Source organism: Aquila chrysaetos, chromosome 17 (genome assembly GCF_900496995.4).
Source record: "Aquila chrysaetos chrysaetos chromosome 17, bAquChr1.4, whole genome shotgun sequence".
In the NCBI taxonomy this organism is placed as follows: domain Eukaryota; kingdom Metazoa; phylum Chordata; class Aves; order Accipitriformes; family Accipitridae; genus Aquila; species Aquila chrysaetos.
In genome coordinates, this window is record NC_044020.1 from 22,477,347 (window position 1) to 22,493,559 (window position 16,213).

Sequence of the window (16,213 nt, forward strand, 5' to 3'; positions counted from 1 at the left end):
ATCCTAGATCTACTGGCTATGCTAACCCGTATGACTCTGTAAAAGACTGCCAGCCAGATGTGCAATGCAGGGAGAAACATGCAATTTTTAAGGGTTTTACAGGTAATTTTCAGTTGTTTGGCCAACTTTGAATTATTTAGGTGACTCGAAACAGGAGAAATAAAAGGGACAGCTTATTTGAAGTGGGTTCTGCTCATATCGAATTTCCTTTGCTTAAACGGAGCAACAAATACCAGCCCAACAGGCTCACTGCTAAACTTACAACATAGCGAAGGGGGAATCAGGGCCAGGACAACCTAATATCACCTTTTGATATATTTGCAAAAAAATTTAGCAGTATTTGATGTTTCCACTAAATCAGAATGTAGTCTGGAAACTGAGAGGGGAGGTGGGAATCTGAATAAACATATCTGAAAAAGAAAGATAATTCAGGTCTGAAGGGTCATTCCCTTCAGCAAAAGTAAAGTGCAGTGGATTGCTCTTCCTGGATCTAACGGTAGGGGCGTGGGAAGCTTTCAGATGTCACAGGGTTGTAGATAACATTTGAACATATGATTAGCTTTCGTGAGCTGTCTTTAGAAACCTTACATTTTTCCCCCCCGCACCTTAGCCAGAGATCCTTCCCTTGAGGTTTCGGGACACTTAAAATGTTGCTTTGACAAAAATCAAGGATGTGGAGAAGTTTTTCCTGTGTGATGTCACTTTGCTGCTCTTTATAAGCCTCTGCAGAAAAGAAGGGAACCTGTCTGAGGATTCACGCTCCAGACACAGGCGACCAAGGGCAAGCGAGAAGCGCAGAGGCGTATCAAGTTGCAGATACCGACCAACGGCTACGAACAGCGAGCCATGCCACCGAGCAGTCCCTACAGCTGCCTGGGGTACCTGCCGCTGGTACTCTGTAGCCTGAAGGCTACCCTCGCCTTTCCCAACTCCTCTCCGCTGCTGAATCCCAGCTGGGGGAATGGAGATCACCTGACGCACCTCTACACAGATACGGAGAGGAACAGCTTCCATCTCCAAATCAACGCTGATGGCTACGTCGATGGTGTTCCTCACCAAACCATTTACAGTAAGTAGCTTACTATGGACCCTCAGTCTTCATGGGAGCAGGGGAGGGAGAGCAAGACTTTTGCTTTCTCACTGCCTATAGAAAATCTCCTCCTCTCATTAGGCAGGCAGACAGAGGCACGTAGCTATGGGATGGAAAATATACATAATTATAAACGTCCTTTTGTTTAACAAATAAAATTGCCCCAAAGAAATCTGGTGGATGGGGAATTTCATTCTTCGCCTAAAAGAAGTAAAGTCCTATGGTTCCTGTAATACTCTGCAAGCAAAAACTACCTGAATTATCATTCACTTCATGATTTTACCCGCAGCTTCTTGTGGAAGTTCCTATCAGAGGTTGGTGATGACATCCCCCAAATAGCTACTTCCCATTGCAGTGACAGTATTACCAAAGGAAGTGCACTGAGGGAACTTACCACAGAAGTGGTGGAAAACTGATAGCACCCATAAAATCTTTATTTTTGGGTAGAGAGCTGATAACTACTAAAATTAACTCTAATGTGCATAGAACATGGGTATGCAAAGGTCGGTTAAAAAGGGGGAAACTACAAAAGGCCAGACTGTCATTAAAAAAGTGCTAAGCCTTTGGGGTTCATGAGAAGTAACTATTCCCTACTGTAACTAAAAGGTTCTCAAATTGTCTCATCATAGTTTGGTTTCATGGAAAACTAAGGTATTCTTCCGCCTTTGCTGAATACCTGGCCCAAACACTATACTTAGTAGAAAAATGGGAGTTTTTTAAGACTTAGGATTCTTTCATAGCATTTCAAAAGTACTTCTCTTTTAGCAGCACTCAAATCACAAGTAGCTAGGCATTATAAAGCCGTGTTTATTATTATTGCTGCATAGCATCTTCTTCATACACTCAATTAAAAATGTAAGCATACGTAATGATGTTTTTACATAAGCATATAAGGAGGAAAGGATGTTTTTAAAAGTCGTAATTTAATAGAGGAGAAAAAAGGATCAAGTTCTGCTATTTTTTTTTTTTTTTTTTAGGAATTACTAATGAAATACTTGCAGGAATGCTTGTACTGTCCTGTTGTTATTCTTCCTGCGTATTTAAAGGTGTTATAAAACTCATTTTAGGTATGTTGGCCAAGAACCAGTGTGATGTTTTAGAGAACAACAGACAGAAAAGTATTATGTTTTTCCCATAGCTGCCATGAAGCAAATACATCAGTATTTAGGATGGTGGAGCAGGAAGGGTGGAAATCAGACAACGAAAGGGGTCATGAAAGGGATGGTGACTGAATCTCTGCCAGGTCACCACTGAGATGCCAGATAAATGCACCAGGGCTGCAATAACCCCTGCTGGGTAGGACCTGAGGGTTATGGCAGGCACTGAGTCAAACGTAAGTCAACAGCACGCTCACTTTGAGAGGAAAGCAAACCACCTCCTGTGGTCAGTGGATCAAGGAAAGTTGTTATTCCCACTTTACTCAGCACTGGTGAAACTGCTCTTGGAGCACTATAGCAACCCCAGGTCAAGAAGGATGTGGGGAAACTGGAGCTGCTCTGGGAGAGGGTTTTCAGGACGGTCAGGGCCTGGAGCATGATTTATCAGGAAAAGTTGAGGGAGCTGGGCTTGTTTAGTATAGCAAAAAGGAGGTTAAGGATAGTCTAATACCACAGGGCAGTCACAGACATGAGGAAGACAAACTCCCCCTGGTAGTGGCTGATGACAGAACTAAGGGCAATGTCCCCAGCCTGTGGTTTGGGACTTCAGAGGGCATGATAGGGAAAAAAAGTTGTCTTTGGGACATTAGTGCAGCACCGGAACAGGGCGCCTGGACATGTGGTGGCATCCTGGGAGCTTCCCAAAACTCAGACAGACAAAGCCAGGGCTAAGCTGATTGCGGGTGGGCAATAGTCCCAGCTCACGTGGGAGGTTGGTGCAAATCCCCAGAGGACACTTCCAGCCAGAGCAGCTGTGGATCTGTAAGGCAACGCTGCAGTGTCGAACTGGGTCTTGGATTTGACATCTTTGCTTTTCTAAACAGGTGCCCTAATGATCAAGTCCGAGGGTGCTGGCTCAGTAATAATCACAGGTGTGAAGAGTGGACGCTACCTATGTATGGACATGAGAGGAAACATTTTTGGTTCGGTGAGTGACCTTTGCTGAGACTCAAGACTGAAAGGCAGGTGCAGTCTGCTACTGTGGTGCCTGTTTCCTCACCTAGGGCAAATCTGTACAACTACAGCAGAGGATGCAGATTTAAGTGAGCTGGGGACCTGCCACTTGGGTTAAACTTTCCTCTCTTTGATTGTATTGAGCTGTAGAGCTGACAAAAATCATCTGAGTTCCTGCTTGGGTAAACTAGGGCAGAATGAGATCTGGTGATGGACCAGTCTGAATTCCTACTGTAGCATAGAGCCATGGGTTGGGAGTAGCACAAGCAATGCAGCCCTCTAAAAGAAAACAATGTTATCATTATAATACCTTTGCTGAAAACATGGGCATGCATCTCAGATCTACATTTGACTAAGCCTGAGTTGTCTTGAGTCACAGAGCTGGCAGATCAGAAAAACACCTGCTGCAAGATCTCCTCCCTCTTTCCATCTTTAATCGGCACTTGTCATTCACCAAGTCCCTCTGCTCACAGGTATCGTTTTTTTTTTTTTCCCTAAGCATTACTTCAGTCAAGAGGACTGTGTGTTCAACCACAGGACGCTGGAAAATGGCTATGATGTGTACCAATCTCCCAAACACAACTTCCTGGTTAGCTTAGGCAGAGTTAAACAAGCTTTCTTCCCTGGTATGAATCCACCACCATACTCCCAGTTTTTGTCCAGGAGAAATGAAATCCCTTTGTTTCGATTCAACACACCTGAGCCCCACAGAAATACTAGAAGTGCAGAAATCGATCCAATGGATCCTCACCAGATCCTGGTCCCACAGAGAAAGATCTCCGCATTCGGATCTCAGTTGCAGCAGCAAGCAGACTTTTCCCACATGCCCAGAGAACCCATGAGAATCAACCAGAACGACGTGGTCAACCCAGATGACCCACACGCTATGATGGATGCCAGGAGGTACGCAAGTCCTCGCTTTTATATTACAAGATAACTGTGGCCCTGCCACTTGCAAATTGAAGACATGGGCAAATATCATAGGCAAAAGGAACCGTCTAGCACACTCAGTCTGAATGTCAAAATGGCTATCAGAAACCTGAAAGACATTGGGGAAAAAAATCCTTAATTTCAAATTTTGTACTTACAGATGACAGTTTACTGAAAAAACAAGTTGGACATTTTCCAGTTGGGGCTCTGTTTTACCGGAAAGAAGATACATTTTTGGAAAGAATAATACAATCCAAATGTTTTAGGCTCTGAATCACCTGAAGTATGCCTCAGTGAAAAAAAGAATGCACTTGAATAAAATGAGAAACTGGTGTTACATTACTGGTGTAACTGGGAAGAGACCTGGAGCAGCTGAGATTCCAACAGAGACAGGGAATCCTCTTACTAGCACCATCCTTGGCTGTGCAAGCACAGCAGACAAACTGACCAATGGTGTGTTATATTATTATATAAAAATTACTATATATGTTTTTACCTGTTAAGTTGGAGCTTCAGTCTCTTTTCACGCCCATATGAGTCAAAAAGTGACCATTCTGGTGTCATAGGAACAACACACATGGAAAACTGGAGTAACTGATAGGAGAACAGGACAGGATCAAATGGTTTTGGGTAGAAAGAGTCATTTCTGACACTTACTGAATCCAAGCTGAGGTTTGGGATAAAAAGAGGAGAGTCTCACTGTCTCTCAAGTGCTTCTCTGTCACACTTCTATATTCACTAAATTCTAGCATCAAAATATAGAAATATAATGTAAAGACATTCATTAATTTTGCGTAGTTCCAACCCTGACAGAAGTACCAGGATCACGAATAATCAATACTGTGTTTAGCAGGATGGTTTGTTTTGCACACTGCTGAACTATACAGGGAAAAAAAAATGCAAAAAATTATGCCTTACAGGCGTCAAACTATTAATAGCTCATGAAGACTCTCATCTAATGAGTCAAAATTAGGTTTGTATTTAGAAAAGGAGAATCTAAGTTTAGCATCCATGTTTCTATTTAGTTCTGAGCAGGTATCAGATGCTTTATACTTGTAAGAGTGAAATTACTTTAATATTAACCAGGAGATCTCTAATGTTGACAAAACCTTTTCCCTAGATTGGTATATATTATGGGTAAGTTTACTTACCAGAATCTAACCTCCATCTATACATCTGAAGTTTACAAATCTTTAGTTAAATGCAGTATCTGCAGAGCAGAGCTTTTTATTGTAATTTAGGTGTCAAATTGCTAGCTGGTAGAATTCAGTATAGCTTGATTGGTTTTAGTGGAGCTATATTCATTTCCACAAGGACTCTGAAAATTGTGTACATATTTGGCTATTTTTCTCCCTTATTTCTTTTCATTTTGATCCAATCTTCCTGTAATCTTAAATCTGCGTGGTTTTGAAAGTTATTCTTGATGTAGTCTGCAGAAATCAATAGCAAGGTACTGATGAGCTGCACAAAAATCCAGTGAGGTAGATACTTGAGAAGAGATTTTATTTTGGTGTGTGTGCATTTTCTGCACATCAAGATGCAGGTTCTACTGTTTTGTTTATTTAGTATATTTAACAGCCTGACAACAGGCTGAAAATGGTACATTTGTCCCAAGTGTGCTCATAGCAATAATGCAAAAGACATTAGGCCAGATTCTGGTCCTGTTCTTTTTTCTGTCTCGTGAAGTAATTCACTGAAGCCACTGGAGTTACAGCAGTGTAACCAAATCAAAATAAGGCCCCCTGTGTTTCTTGCTTTCATTGAAATTGTTCTGGATTTAGTGCAGGGTCTGTCCTGCCAACAGCATTTTAAAAAAATCTCTTTTTTCCCCCTATATATGTATATATACAAGCTATCTCTTTATCTACAACATCCAAGTTGTTACATTAGAAAACTCATAGGCCCTGATTCTGCTGTTCGAAGAGTTTTCCTGCGTGGAGTGATTCCGAATTCACATAAGTTCTTAGGAGCACAGGACAAGCCAAATGATTAGGATTAGACCAAGAGTTCTGTCTCATAATTTGTTGGTTTCCATCCTCTAAACTCATCATGTTTTTTATTAGTTTTGAAAGGAAAGGAATGATTCTAGCAGATTTAGGAGAATCGCAGGGCAGGTGGATAGCTGTGTATTTTCTTGTTTATTCAAAATACAGCAAGACTTTTAACCTTGCTGTCTATACAGTGGAGAGGTGTGATTTTATTTATATGTTCTAGTTTAGTAATTTTACTTGAATCCCATACCATTCTTCTTGGCTTTTTCTCCTTGAGATCTCTGGAGTGCAAGTACACGAGCGAAGTTTTCATTTTGCATAAATCATTGTAAGCTCCACAGAGCTCTCTAGGACTCTGAGTTAATGGACCTCCAACAGTTTGAATCATGAAAATTTCTGTCTCAACCCATATCAAACTTTGATGACAAATGTCGGTGGGGTTAAATCTCTAGACCATCTCTATATTCATATCTTAGAACAATGTAAGAAGGGTTGCTCACTCCATCAGTAGCCAGGGGATTTAGACCCTAAGCTAAGAGTGAATGCACAGTGGATTTTGCATCAAAAAACATTTTTGTAACTATAGAGAACTGTATTGAAATGTCAAAAGAATTAATTCTTCAAAGGAGATGCTGGCAATCACCAGCTAGTGAGAAAGCATTACTTATTTATATTGCAATATTTATTTATTTATTTGAGTGGGTCTTAAGTCCCACATAATATTTATAAATATTTATAACAATGTATTATAGAGACTGTTTCCTTTTATAAATGTACCAATAAACTTTTCCTTCTCTCCAAATTGTGGATTCTGCATCATCTGTTCAAGCTCCCCATTCCAGAAGGACTTGAGTGAACAAACGGTACTAGCTATGTCTGCAAATTTTTGTCTCCCACTATCCCCTGTGATTTTCAGCATCATAGGTTGCAGCTTCCTGGGTGTTCCATGCACCACAACCATGAAAGTTCTGTCAAAGATGATGAGAAAAACAGTCTTAGTAGGTCTAGACTGACCATGAAGGCATTGTTGCCTCTACTGGGAAACTTCTGCAACCCAAAAGCAATGGAAAACCACTGGTCTAGCCATTCAGTCCTGCTAGGAAATATGTGTGATCCTGGCTCCAAAACCTTAGAGTAAAAGATACTTGGTACATTACCATTACTGCTCACTTACTGCTGCTCATACAAAATATTCTAACTTCATTCCTAGGGCTATGCTAAAGCTCTGTTTTGCAGCAGATGGGTCACAGGTTGAATAAATTGCAGATACCACCCTCAGTTCTTTCCTGCAATTGTCCCCAGGCCACCCAAGACCCAGCAGAGAGCTGCAAAATGGCAAGTGCCCATAGGTCTGATAGATTATCTCCTCACCGTGCTTCCCCTCACCGCAGATACCCTGTGGAGCCCTGCCATAGTCAGTAGCGTCATTTGCATCTGCTATGGTGCCAATACCAAGAGAAACATCATATTACCACTAGGTACCACAGCACTGTTGCACTTTGTGGGCAAGAGGACAGTGGTCTTCAGTGGGAGGGTGGTCAGGTAGGTGGGGAACTCTCCTCTCTTCTCCAAGATCCCTTTCTCCTCCCATTACTAAAGTTTAGGTCCATGGATTTCAAAGCAGGAAGAAGCACAGCAGGAATGTGCAACAGTATTGAAGCATATGGGAAACTTAATAGATGCCAAGGTATCATTAAAAAATCAGCTGGTATCTTTTAGTCTCCCCCACACTTGAAGTCTCAGTACTGCCTTGGGACTGTTCAAACTCATTCACAGAAAGCTGCGCACAGCGAAATAAGAAGGAAGCATGCTGCAGGGCAACTGTGGCCCCAGAAACCACCTCTGCCACCTCTCTCTTTCCAAGAGCGGGGCAAACACGAAGGTTTGTTCAGTTGTTGTCTCTCCTTGTCCAGCAAGCTTGCTCTGTTGGGAACTGAAACTGCAACTGGATCTTAAAGCAAGGAAGAAATGCCGAGAAAGAGGAACAATCCAAAGACTATCATTTTATGGATCATAAGGTGTTATTAGAAATAATTTCTGAGACCATTTTCTCCATGGAGTAACTCAAATAAAACACCAAGCAAGTGCAAGGTACCTCAGCACAGCACTGAAGGGGACAGCATGCATGATAATGGTAAAGGACAATCAATGAAATCCAGACTGCCTGTTGCTAGTGTCCTTCCAAAAGCAGACACCTCCTAAAAAAAGCACTTGAACCCCATCTCTAGGACAAACAAATTCTAGAAAATGCAACTGAAAAGTGAAGCGACTTTTTTTCTAGAAGTGTCTGTAAATGGTGACATTAAAGGACAGTATTTGAACAGCAGTGTGAATGGAGACTCTTGAAAGACATCTCAAAAGGTTTAACTGGGTGTTGTCTATTTATTTACCAGATACAGAAAGCTTTATCATCTAACTCTTTAAGCCCACATTGCAACAAAGGACCAGCAGAAAGCTGGGCTGTATGTAAACTAGTCCGTGTATGTATGTACACACCTGAAACATTTTTTTGTAAAGATACTTTTCAATTTTCATTTTTCAGGTAAAACGAAATTAAAGAGTCAGCAGAATCAGATGCGTCGGCCTTCTTACGGGTAACATGTGCCTGCAAATTGAGGGGAGCAAAACAAGCACAGAGAGCATTTCTCACGACAGAGAACAAAGTGCCAGGTAGACATCACCCATCTGTGTTTCATCCCTGTTTCTTTTGCCTGGGTGGGGTTTTGGAATTACAGTAGCTTGATGCCTTGACATAACATTCTACCTTCCCTCCAGAGATCCTCACACTGCCTTGGCCAGTGCTCTCTCCTTCCAGGGCTGCTGAAGGGGCTGCAAGGACAAGGGGCAGAGGAGACTGAGCTGGCCACTTTGAGAGCCCCCAGCTATTCTTTCTATTGCTAGATTTTATCTCATTGCAAACCGTGTAATTTTACAAATTGCTCTTCAGTAATAACCCTGTAAGCTTGTTTGATAACAGTACCAGGCAGCAGTGGTGCCAAAGCCCAGAACAAAAAGGCTTTTGCGAAACACCCATCCGCCCCCGCGTTTTCCTGTGGCATGGGCTAGGCTGTCGGTGGACTTGCCAGCACAAGCTCAAAGGTTGTTAGTGCTTTGGGCGTAACAGGGAAGCACAAAGTACCTTCTAGCACCAGCCACACCTGCCGAGCGTAACGCGGGCTCATGCAACCACTGGTTCTGCTCTCCGGTCTGCTGCACAGGGTCTTGCTAGGCTCTTTTCATCACTCACCATCCTGTTTTTCCCTACCCTTGTCTTCATTCCTTAGCTAGACTTAACAGGGATTCACCCTCTTTTTATGTTTCTTATCTGATTCTGTGCTTTTTAGAAGATCACAGACATTCAGAGAAAGTCCATGGCTAGGAGAGAAAGGGGTTCATATGGAGGATTTGTGCTGAAGTTAAAAGACAAAAAATGTTTCTGCACCCCTTTCACCCAAACACTCATGTTTTTCACAAGGATGAATGAAGTTTTATTTTTATGAGTTGTGTGCTTGCAAAAGCATGAAAAAACAGAGTAGGGTGCTAGTCACACACAGGTCTCAGGCACTACCAGGAAATGAAGATTATGAGGCATATTTGGCTACTCAAAGAAAGAAGAGAACCCTTAAGTTTTTTTACCTGGACTTGTTGTTCTAACAGAGGAAGACAGAACACAAAGGGTCACACCTGGTCCAGACTCCTGTTCCTGAGAGTGACCAGTACCAGGCAACTGAAAGGATGGTCCCAATAATGATAACATAGCACCTGTTTTTTTCTGAGCCTTGTGACAGTGTTTTAGATCCTAAAGCATGATGATTCACGCATCTTTCAGCACTCTTACACTTCCTTTTAATCTTTATTCCTTTAATTCTGTAAAACTTCATTAACCTACCACGCATCCCATTCTACTCTGTGTTCTGTTAAATGCTTGATCTGGATAATATCTTACAGAAATCTGAATATTTTGTTCAATAACTTAGTTGAGGGCTATGTGGTTTTGCTGAAGCACACTGTGGACAGCAAGTTGAATAAGACCACAAACCCATTCCAGAACTCTGAGCAAATCCTCATCCCCCAAAATCCTTCACTGTGTTCGAACAACATCTGGTGCGTAAGCCAGGAGTCTATTTGCTGAGGCTAAGGCACGATCCTAGATACAGCCCAAATGTTTTCAGAAGGGAGAAGAACTGATTTTAAGACTCAAGAAGTAGTAAGATTGGCAAGTTAACTAAATTTAAGCTCCATTTCTATGATTTTTTTGGTGTTTTACTGAGCTTGAAATCCTCCTGTAAAGTAGCTCCCCCCTTCTTCAACCCTACTCTGAGCATTTGAATGAGATGCAGGACTTGTACCGTTCATCTGCCCAAGGGTGAACTTCATTCCTGTCTGTCAGCTTTCAGGGTAAGCAACATGCTTAGGAAGGCACAGTTTAGAAACAGCAACATTCCGAAGTGAAATATTGCCTACTCATTCCTCCCAGAACTAACCATGCATTAAACACCAACTCCTGGATAAGACGAAATCTTTTACAAAATGCTGTTGGTGTTTATCTGAAAAACTCAAGGGTTTTGATTTATTTAACCCGGGTCATCGTTTCCCATTTTCAAGATAGTTACATTTCCCAGCTCCTCCTTGAAAGTGGCAAGAATTACACCTAGTGTTGCAGGTGAGATCTCATCAGTGCTAGTACGATGGCATTACTGACTCCTTACCTTGACCAGACACCTTTCAGGATCAGGCTTGTCCTTCTAAATGCAACACCACCAACTACCCATAGTAAGTCAGAGGTTGACATTAGCCCAGGTTATTCTCCTCCTTTGTTGTTTTCAACAGTTATCTTCCAGCTTGTAGAGGATGCTCATGTCATTGGTATTGAAGTGCCTGAGCTCGCAGTCTGTAGTAGGTGGTTTCATGCCATGTCTTTAATTTCACTCCTCAAATTCATCATTTCTTCCTCTGCATGATATTCTGATATTATTCTGTTACATCATAACATCAGTGATGTAGTTATTGATGATGCTTCCTCGGTAACATTTCCACACTCCTGTATTTTTATTCAAAGTCATTACAAAAAAATTGCCCCATGAGGAACTTAAATATTAACTTTACTCCAGCTCATTGCTTGACCTTAGACATTACTACTTACTCATATGCCCATAAATTGCTTGCATACCTACCTTACCTTTTTTTTTTTCTAGTTGAGCTGATGGTTTCCATCGTGGCACTGTGTCAAGCCTTCAATTAAAATTCACCTAGATCATATTGCATCATTTTTCCCTTGCCTAGACATCAGTTATTTCATCAAAAAACTACCAGTCTAGTGTAGTGTGAACTACTTATGGTAAAACCTCATTTAATTATATTCCAGGTTTCATTTACTTCTCTTGTGTGTAATTACATTCTCTTTCAGAATTTGTTCTAAAGCCCTGAATGTTATTAAGGTTAAACCAACAGTTCTGTAAGATTACTTTGTCCTCTGTTCTCAAATAAAAAATATTTTATTTCCTATTCTCTAGTCATATGGTTCCACACCCAACTTGACAGATCTATTTAAAATAGTTGCTTACGGATGTGTAATTTTAGATGTGCTTTCAGAATTCTGGGATAAAGATTAGTCATTTCCCCTGACAGGACCATATTAAATTCTTTAATTCTTGGCTTTAAATGTGGTATTTTCCCTACCCTCATTCCCATTATCCATCCTCTTTTACCCTTGTGTTCAATACTGCTGTAAATGAAATAACGCATTTTGGGGATGTAATTTAAGACTATCTAATTTCTACTCCATTGACACACTGCAACATTTCTGTTACTCCTTTCCTTGTGCTCTATTTTGATATATATCTCAAGATGGTTTTGCTACTTGTTTTAATTTATTTTGTAAATTCTCATCATTTCATATCTAAGATACAATATTCTATATGGTACCACTTTCTTTCTACTCTTTATAGGCTCTCTTCCCAGAATCAGCAATTTGTTCTGAGATGACTGTCGATCTAATTGGGCCTAGAGACCCTCCCTGTAATGTTGGCATGTTTGGGATGTAACTTCCAGATAATTTTTACATCTCTGATTTAAACAAGCAAAGCTTTCCCCCCCCTTTCTTCCATATTAAGCCCATTTAAGGCTTTTAAGTATAGCTGACCTTATTAACTAATTTTGTGATTCTTAAGTATAGCTGACCTTAACTACTTTTGTGATTCCTAAGTATAGCTGACCTTATTAAACTAATTTTATGATTCTATTCTTAAGCATAGCTGACCTTATTAAACTAATTCTGTGGTTCTTGCCCTTCTGAAATAAAACTTTCTTTTTTGCCTCAACTTTTAACTTAAGTAAACTCACTTTTCAATAGCTAGCTCTTCCAAAATATATTCATGACTTATCACAGCCAAGTCTAGTGCATCACCCGTCTTCAGTTCAGCAATGGCTTGATCAACCAACTGGGCGTCAGAGGGAGAGAATATCGCATCCAATCATGCCCCAAAAGGGGTTCTGCCTGGAGCTCAAGTGCATTCCTTTAGTGACCAGTAATTGCCTATTCAGGATTTGTGTTTTTATCCTGGTATCCTCCTGTGCCCATATTCTCAAGGCCTCTGCTATTGTTCTGACTGTGCTCTCAGGGGCCCCACCACGCGCTTCTGGTGTTCAGGTAGGACATTTGCAGACTCACACGGGGCTCCCCGCATGCCAGGAAATCCCAGAGATGTTTGCAAGTGACACTAGAGCTGTCTCAGCACAGAGGACCTGCCTGAACAGCGTTGCATTTACCGTGCACAAACAGACCATCCACACAGTGGGTCTGGCATATCTGCGCATGTCAGGGAAACAGCTCACATACTGTGCAGTTGATTTGTGCTCATGCAGCTGCCATTTGCCTGGGATTACTATATATCCAAAAACCTCAGGCTCATGACCAAAGCCCTCACAAGAGGGACACATCTGGGGAAAATCTGACATTATTTTAGGCATGTGGGCTGTGGATCTGAGGCAGTCTCATGAAATACCAAAAACTTGGATAGAGAATGCATCTGATCTGAATTCTGTGCTTAAAAAAAAAAAAAAAAAAAAAAGTGTGTGGGGGGAACCCCAACTCCTCCTATTGCAAAGACAGGACTGCGTCTGGAAAACAAACCCACCAGAGAACTGTGGGAATGGAGCAAATATCTTGAAAAAGGGCCTTTTGAAAAATACTTTAGAGGAAGGAAACTGTGATACTCCCAGCGCACTCTGCCAAAGTGCATGCGTGGTGACTGCTAGACATTTAGCAGACCTGCCAGGAGATGATGTTGGTGGAGCCAAAAGTGAGGAACAAGTGTGCTACCACCCAGGGAACTTTGAACTCATCTTTGCCTCTCCTGTCTCACCTTTTCCAAATCAAGCCCAGCCTGGTAAAGCACTGCTTAAACATGAACAACAACTTTATCAAAGGAGGTCACAACTCCCCTACCTTTTGAAGCATTGCTTTTTTGCAAGCAGAATACCACTGGACTCTTCATCAGAAGAAAACATTAGCTTAGGAAGGAGCGGACTGAATTTCCTCTTGATCTCGGTGATCTCCACAGTCACCTTTTCTTCCCCTATTGTTCAGCTGAAAAAGCCTGCCAAGACAGCTTTTATTTTAACCTTCACCAGTTTAAAAGATCATGTTAAAGTACACATTTGTCCTCTCAGATCTGACTACAGGCCATTATGTGGGCAAGCTCAGATGTTTCTAACATTTATTTCAGCACTATTTTCCTACAAAGGTATTAAAAAAAAATGTACCTTTTTCTTATCACTTGAAATTCTTATCATCCTGGTAATGTGTTTAACAGCTTGATCTGCTTTCACAGCCTCATCTTGGCAGCTACTGCTGAAAATCCACCCTGTAGTTAAGGCCTTGTCTCCTGCTGCTAATTAGAGACTGGCATTTCACAAGGACAAAACATTCATTGCCCACTACTGAGTAATCCCTCAAATATTTATGTTCTGTTACTATTCCTAACAGAACCATCTATAACTGCAGCTCTCTTTTCCCATGATCCCAATAAACTGTAAGGAATTACTGTACAAATGTACACGAGTCACTTTATTAAAAGAGCAGGAAGAAGATTTAATCTCAGTGTCGATTCAAAGACTTAAAAAGACCAGTCCTATACACAGACTTAAAGAAAAAAGGCTTACGATTAACTTCAGAAGCTTCCAAAATCACTGATTTGCTTTTTAATGCACAGAGATGCTTACATCTCAAATAAAAAGTGTAACTTTATTAGGGCAGGCTATACAATCACCTAGGCCAGTATCCTGTCTCCAGCAATGCCAAGTGCAGATACATGGACAAAGAATACAATAGGGGAACTGCCAAACACGCTTGACTGCTTATACTCCCCCTGACACTGGCAGATGTGTTTGCACTAATTTAGTGTGTTTTACAAAGCTTAATTAGGAGATTCTGGCTCTCAAGTTTTTCACTGAAAAATACTTCATTAACATAGGAGCAGTTTAGAAAACTTGAATGGTTTCGCCCTTTGATATTTTTCACCGTTAGACACTATTGTGCCTTCTGCTTGCCCTATGTAAGAGTGAACACAAGATAAAAGAATTTGTTAACAATTACTAAAAGAAAACAATCATAAAGACAGGTTTCTTAGGATGGGTCTAAATTTTAACCACCTACAAATACATCAAAAGAAGGTAAAGCACATTATAGAGGAAGAGTCAAAAATCCCTACGGGAAGAGTATTACCCAAGAAGTGGCAAAGCATTTAACAAATAAGTAGATGTTCCCGTAAGACATCTACCTCACCAGCAAGAGCAAAATGTTATTTAACCTGCTTGAGGGTAGGCAGGAAAGAAAAAGAAGCCTTTTAAACTAAGGGAAGCGCACAAATCCATAGTGTGTTTTGAAATATTTGACAAAAGTTACTGACTTAGGGAGGAAAACGTGTTAGGTCTCCACTAGTTTTCTAGCTGATGAAGGATGCATACCTCCAACTTGGTTACTCTGGCTCCAAGAAGTATTAATGGAATGACTGACCAAATTCAGGACATGGCAATTACAGGAAAGCTCAAGCTATTTAAAGCACCAATAGGATAGTCTCCTGCTACATAACTAGCCTTCCTGAAATAAACAGGCAAATTAAGAATGAACTCCCCTCCCACCCTCTGCCATTAATTCTGTTAGTAGTCATAATTAAAACTTTTCTACCTTCTTTGGCTGTGATCATCAATTTAGTATTCCAGAGCCCTCTAGGAAGATGCATTTCACAAGAATCTCGAAGAGTCTGTGCAAATTTTTCTTTCCTGTGTACACAACTTATTTCCTTTAGTGTATTAAGAATGAATTCTTTTATCTGTGAAAAAGAGCTATGGACACTTTTAAACAAGTCTTGAGCAGTTCCTCAAGCTACCACTGTCATCTCTGTGCTTTTGATTTGAAACAGGCCCTTTTTAATGTCACAAAAACAAACTTACTGTTTGGGTGGTAATTGTGCATAATGTCACTAATGGTTAGCCAACCAAGGTTTTTTCCAGTTGGCTGGCTTTCTCAGAAAAAAAATTTTACTCATTTGCTAAATATTTTATTGTCACTATTTGAATTCAGAAATTTTTATTTCTGAGTAACACTGAAACACTTCACTTAAGAATACCTTTGTTTTGAACAAAGGCTGCTTACAGAAAATTGAAACTTGATACAGAGCCATTTTGACCAAAGCTTGTTTTTATGTTATTGAGATATCTTAAGTTTCCCAGGATTCCATATTATGAAGTTTTCATGTTTGCTGGAAAACCCCTAGCCACAAAACTTTGCCCAGATAACACCTGTACATTTATGAACTGCCTCATATGGGGAAAGAGGAGCCATAACAAAGCGGCTTTCCTCTGTTTCTGTAAAGAAATGGAAGGAAGCCAGCCGATCAGTAAGTAACAAGTTTAGCCTATCGATGCAGAAGTTCAGTACAAAACTCTAATTTAAATTTGGTAATCCAACTTAAGGGTGTCCAGTCATTCACATTATAGAATGTGTCAGAAGTTGAATCCTTGCTGACACCAGTTACTAGTATCGTTTTTGTTTGGGTTTTGTTGTTGGTTTTTTTTTTTTTTTTAAACAC

At 40.8% G+C, this 16,213-nt stretch overlaps 1 protein-coding gene across 1 annotated transcript; it reads left to right on the forward strand.

The window, feature by feature from the left end:
• Positions 1 to 583: 583 nt before the first annotated feature.
• On the forward strand, positions 584 to 4,468 carry FGF23 (fibroblast growth factor 23). The gene is made up of 3 exons (XM_030040533.1): positions 584 to 1,069; positions 3,072 to 3,175; positions 3,701 to 4,468. The coding sequence occupies exons 1-3, from the start codon at positions 847 to 849 to the stop codon at positions 4,136 to 4,138; spliced, it is 765 nt and encodes a 254-aa protein (XP_029896393.1). The 5' UTR covers positions 584 to 846; the 3' UTR covers positions 4,139 to 4,468.
• Positions 4,469 to 16,213: the final 11,745 nt, after the last annotated feature.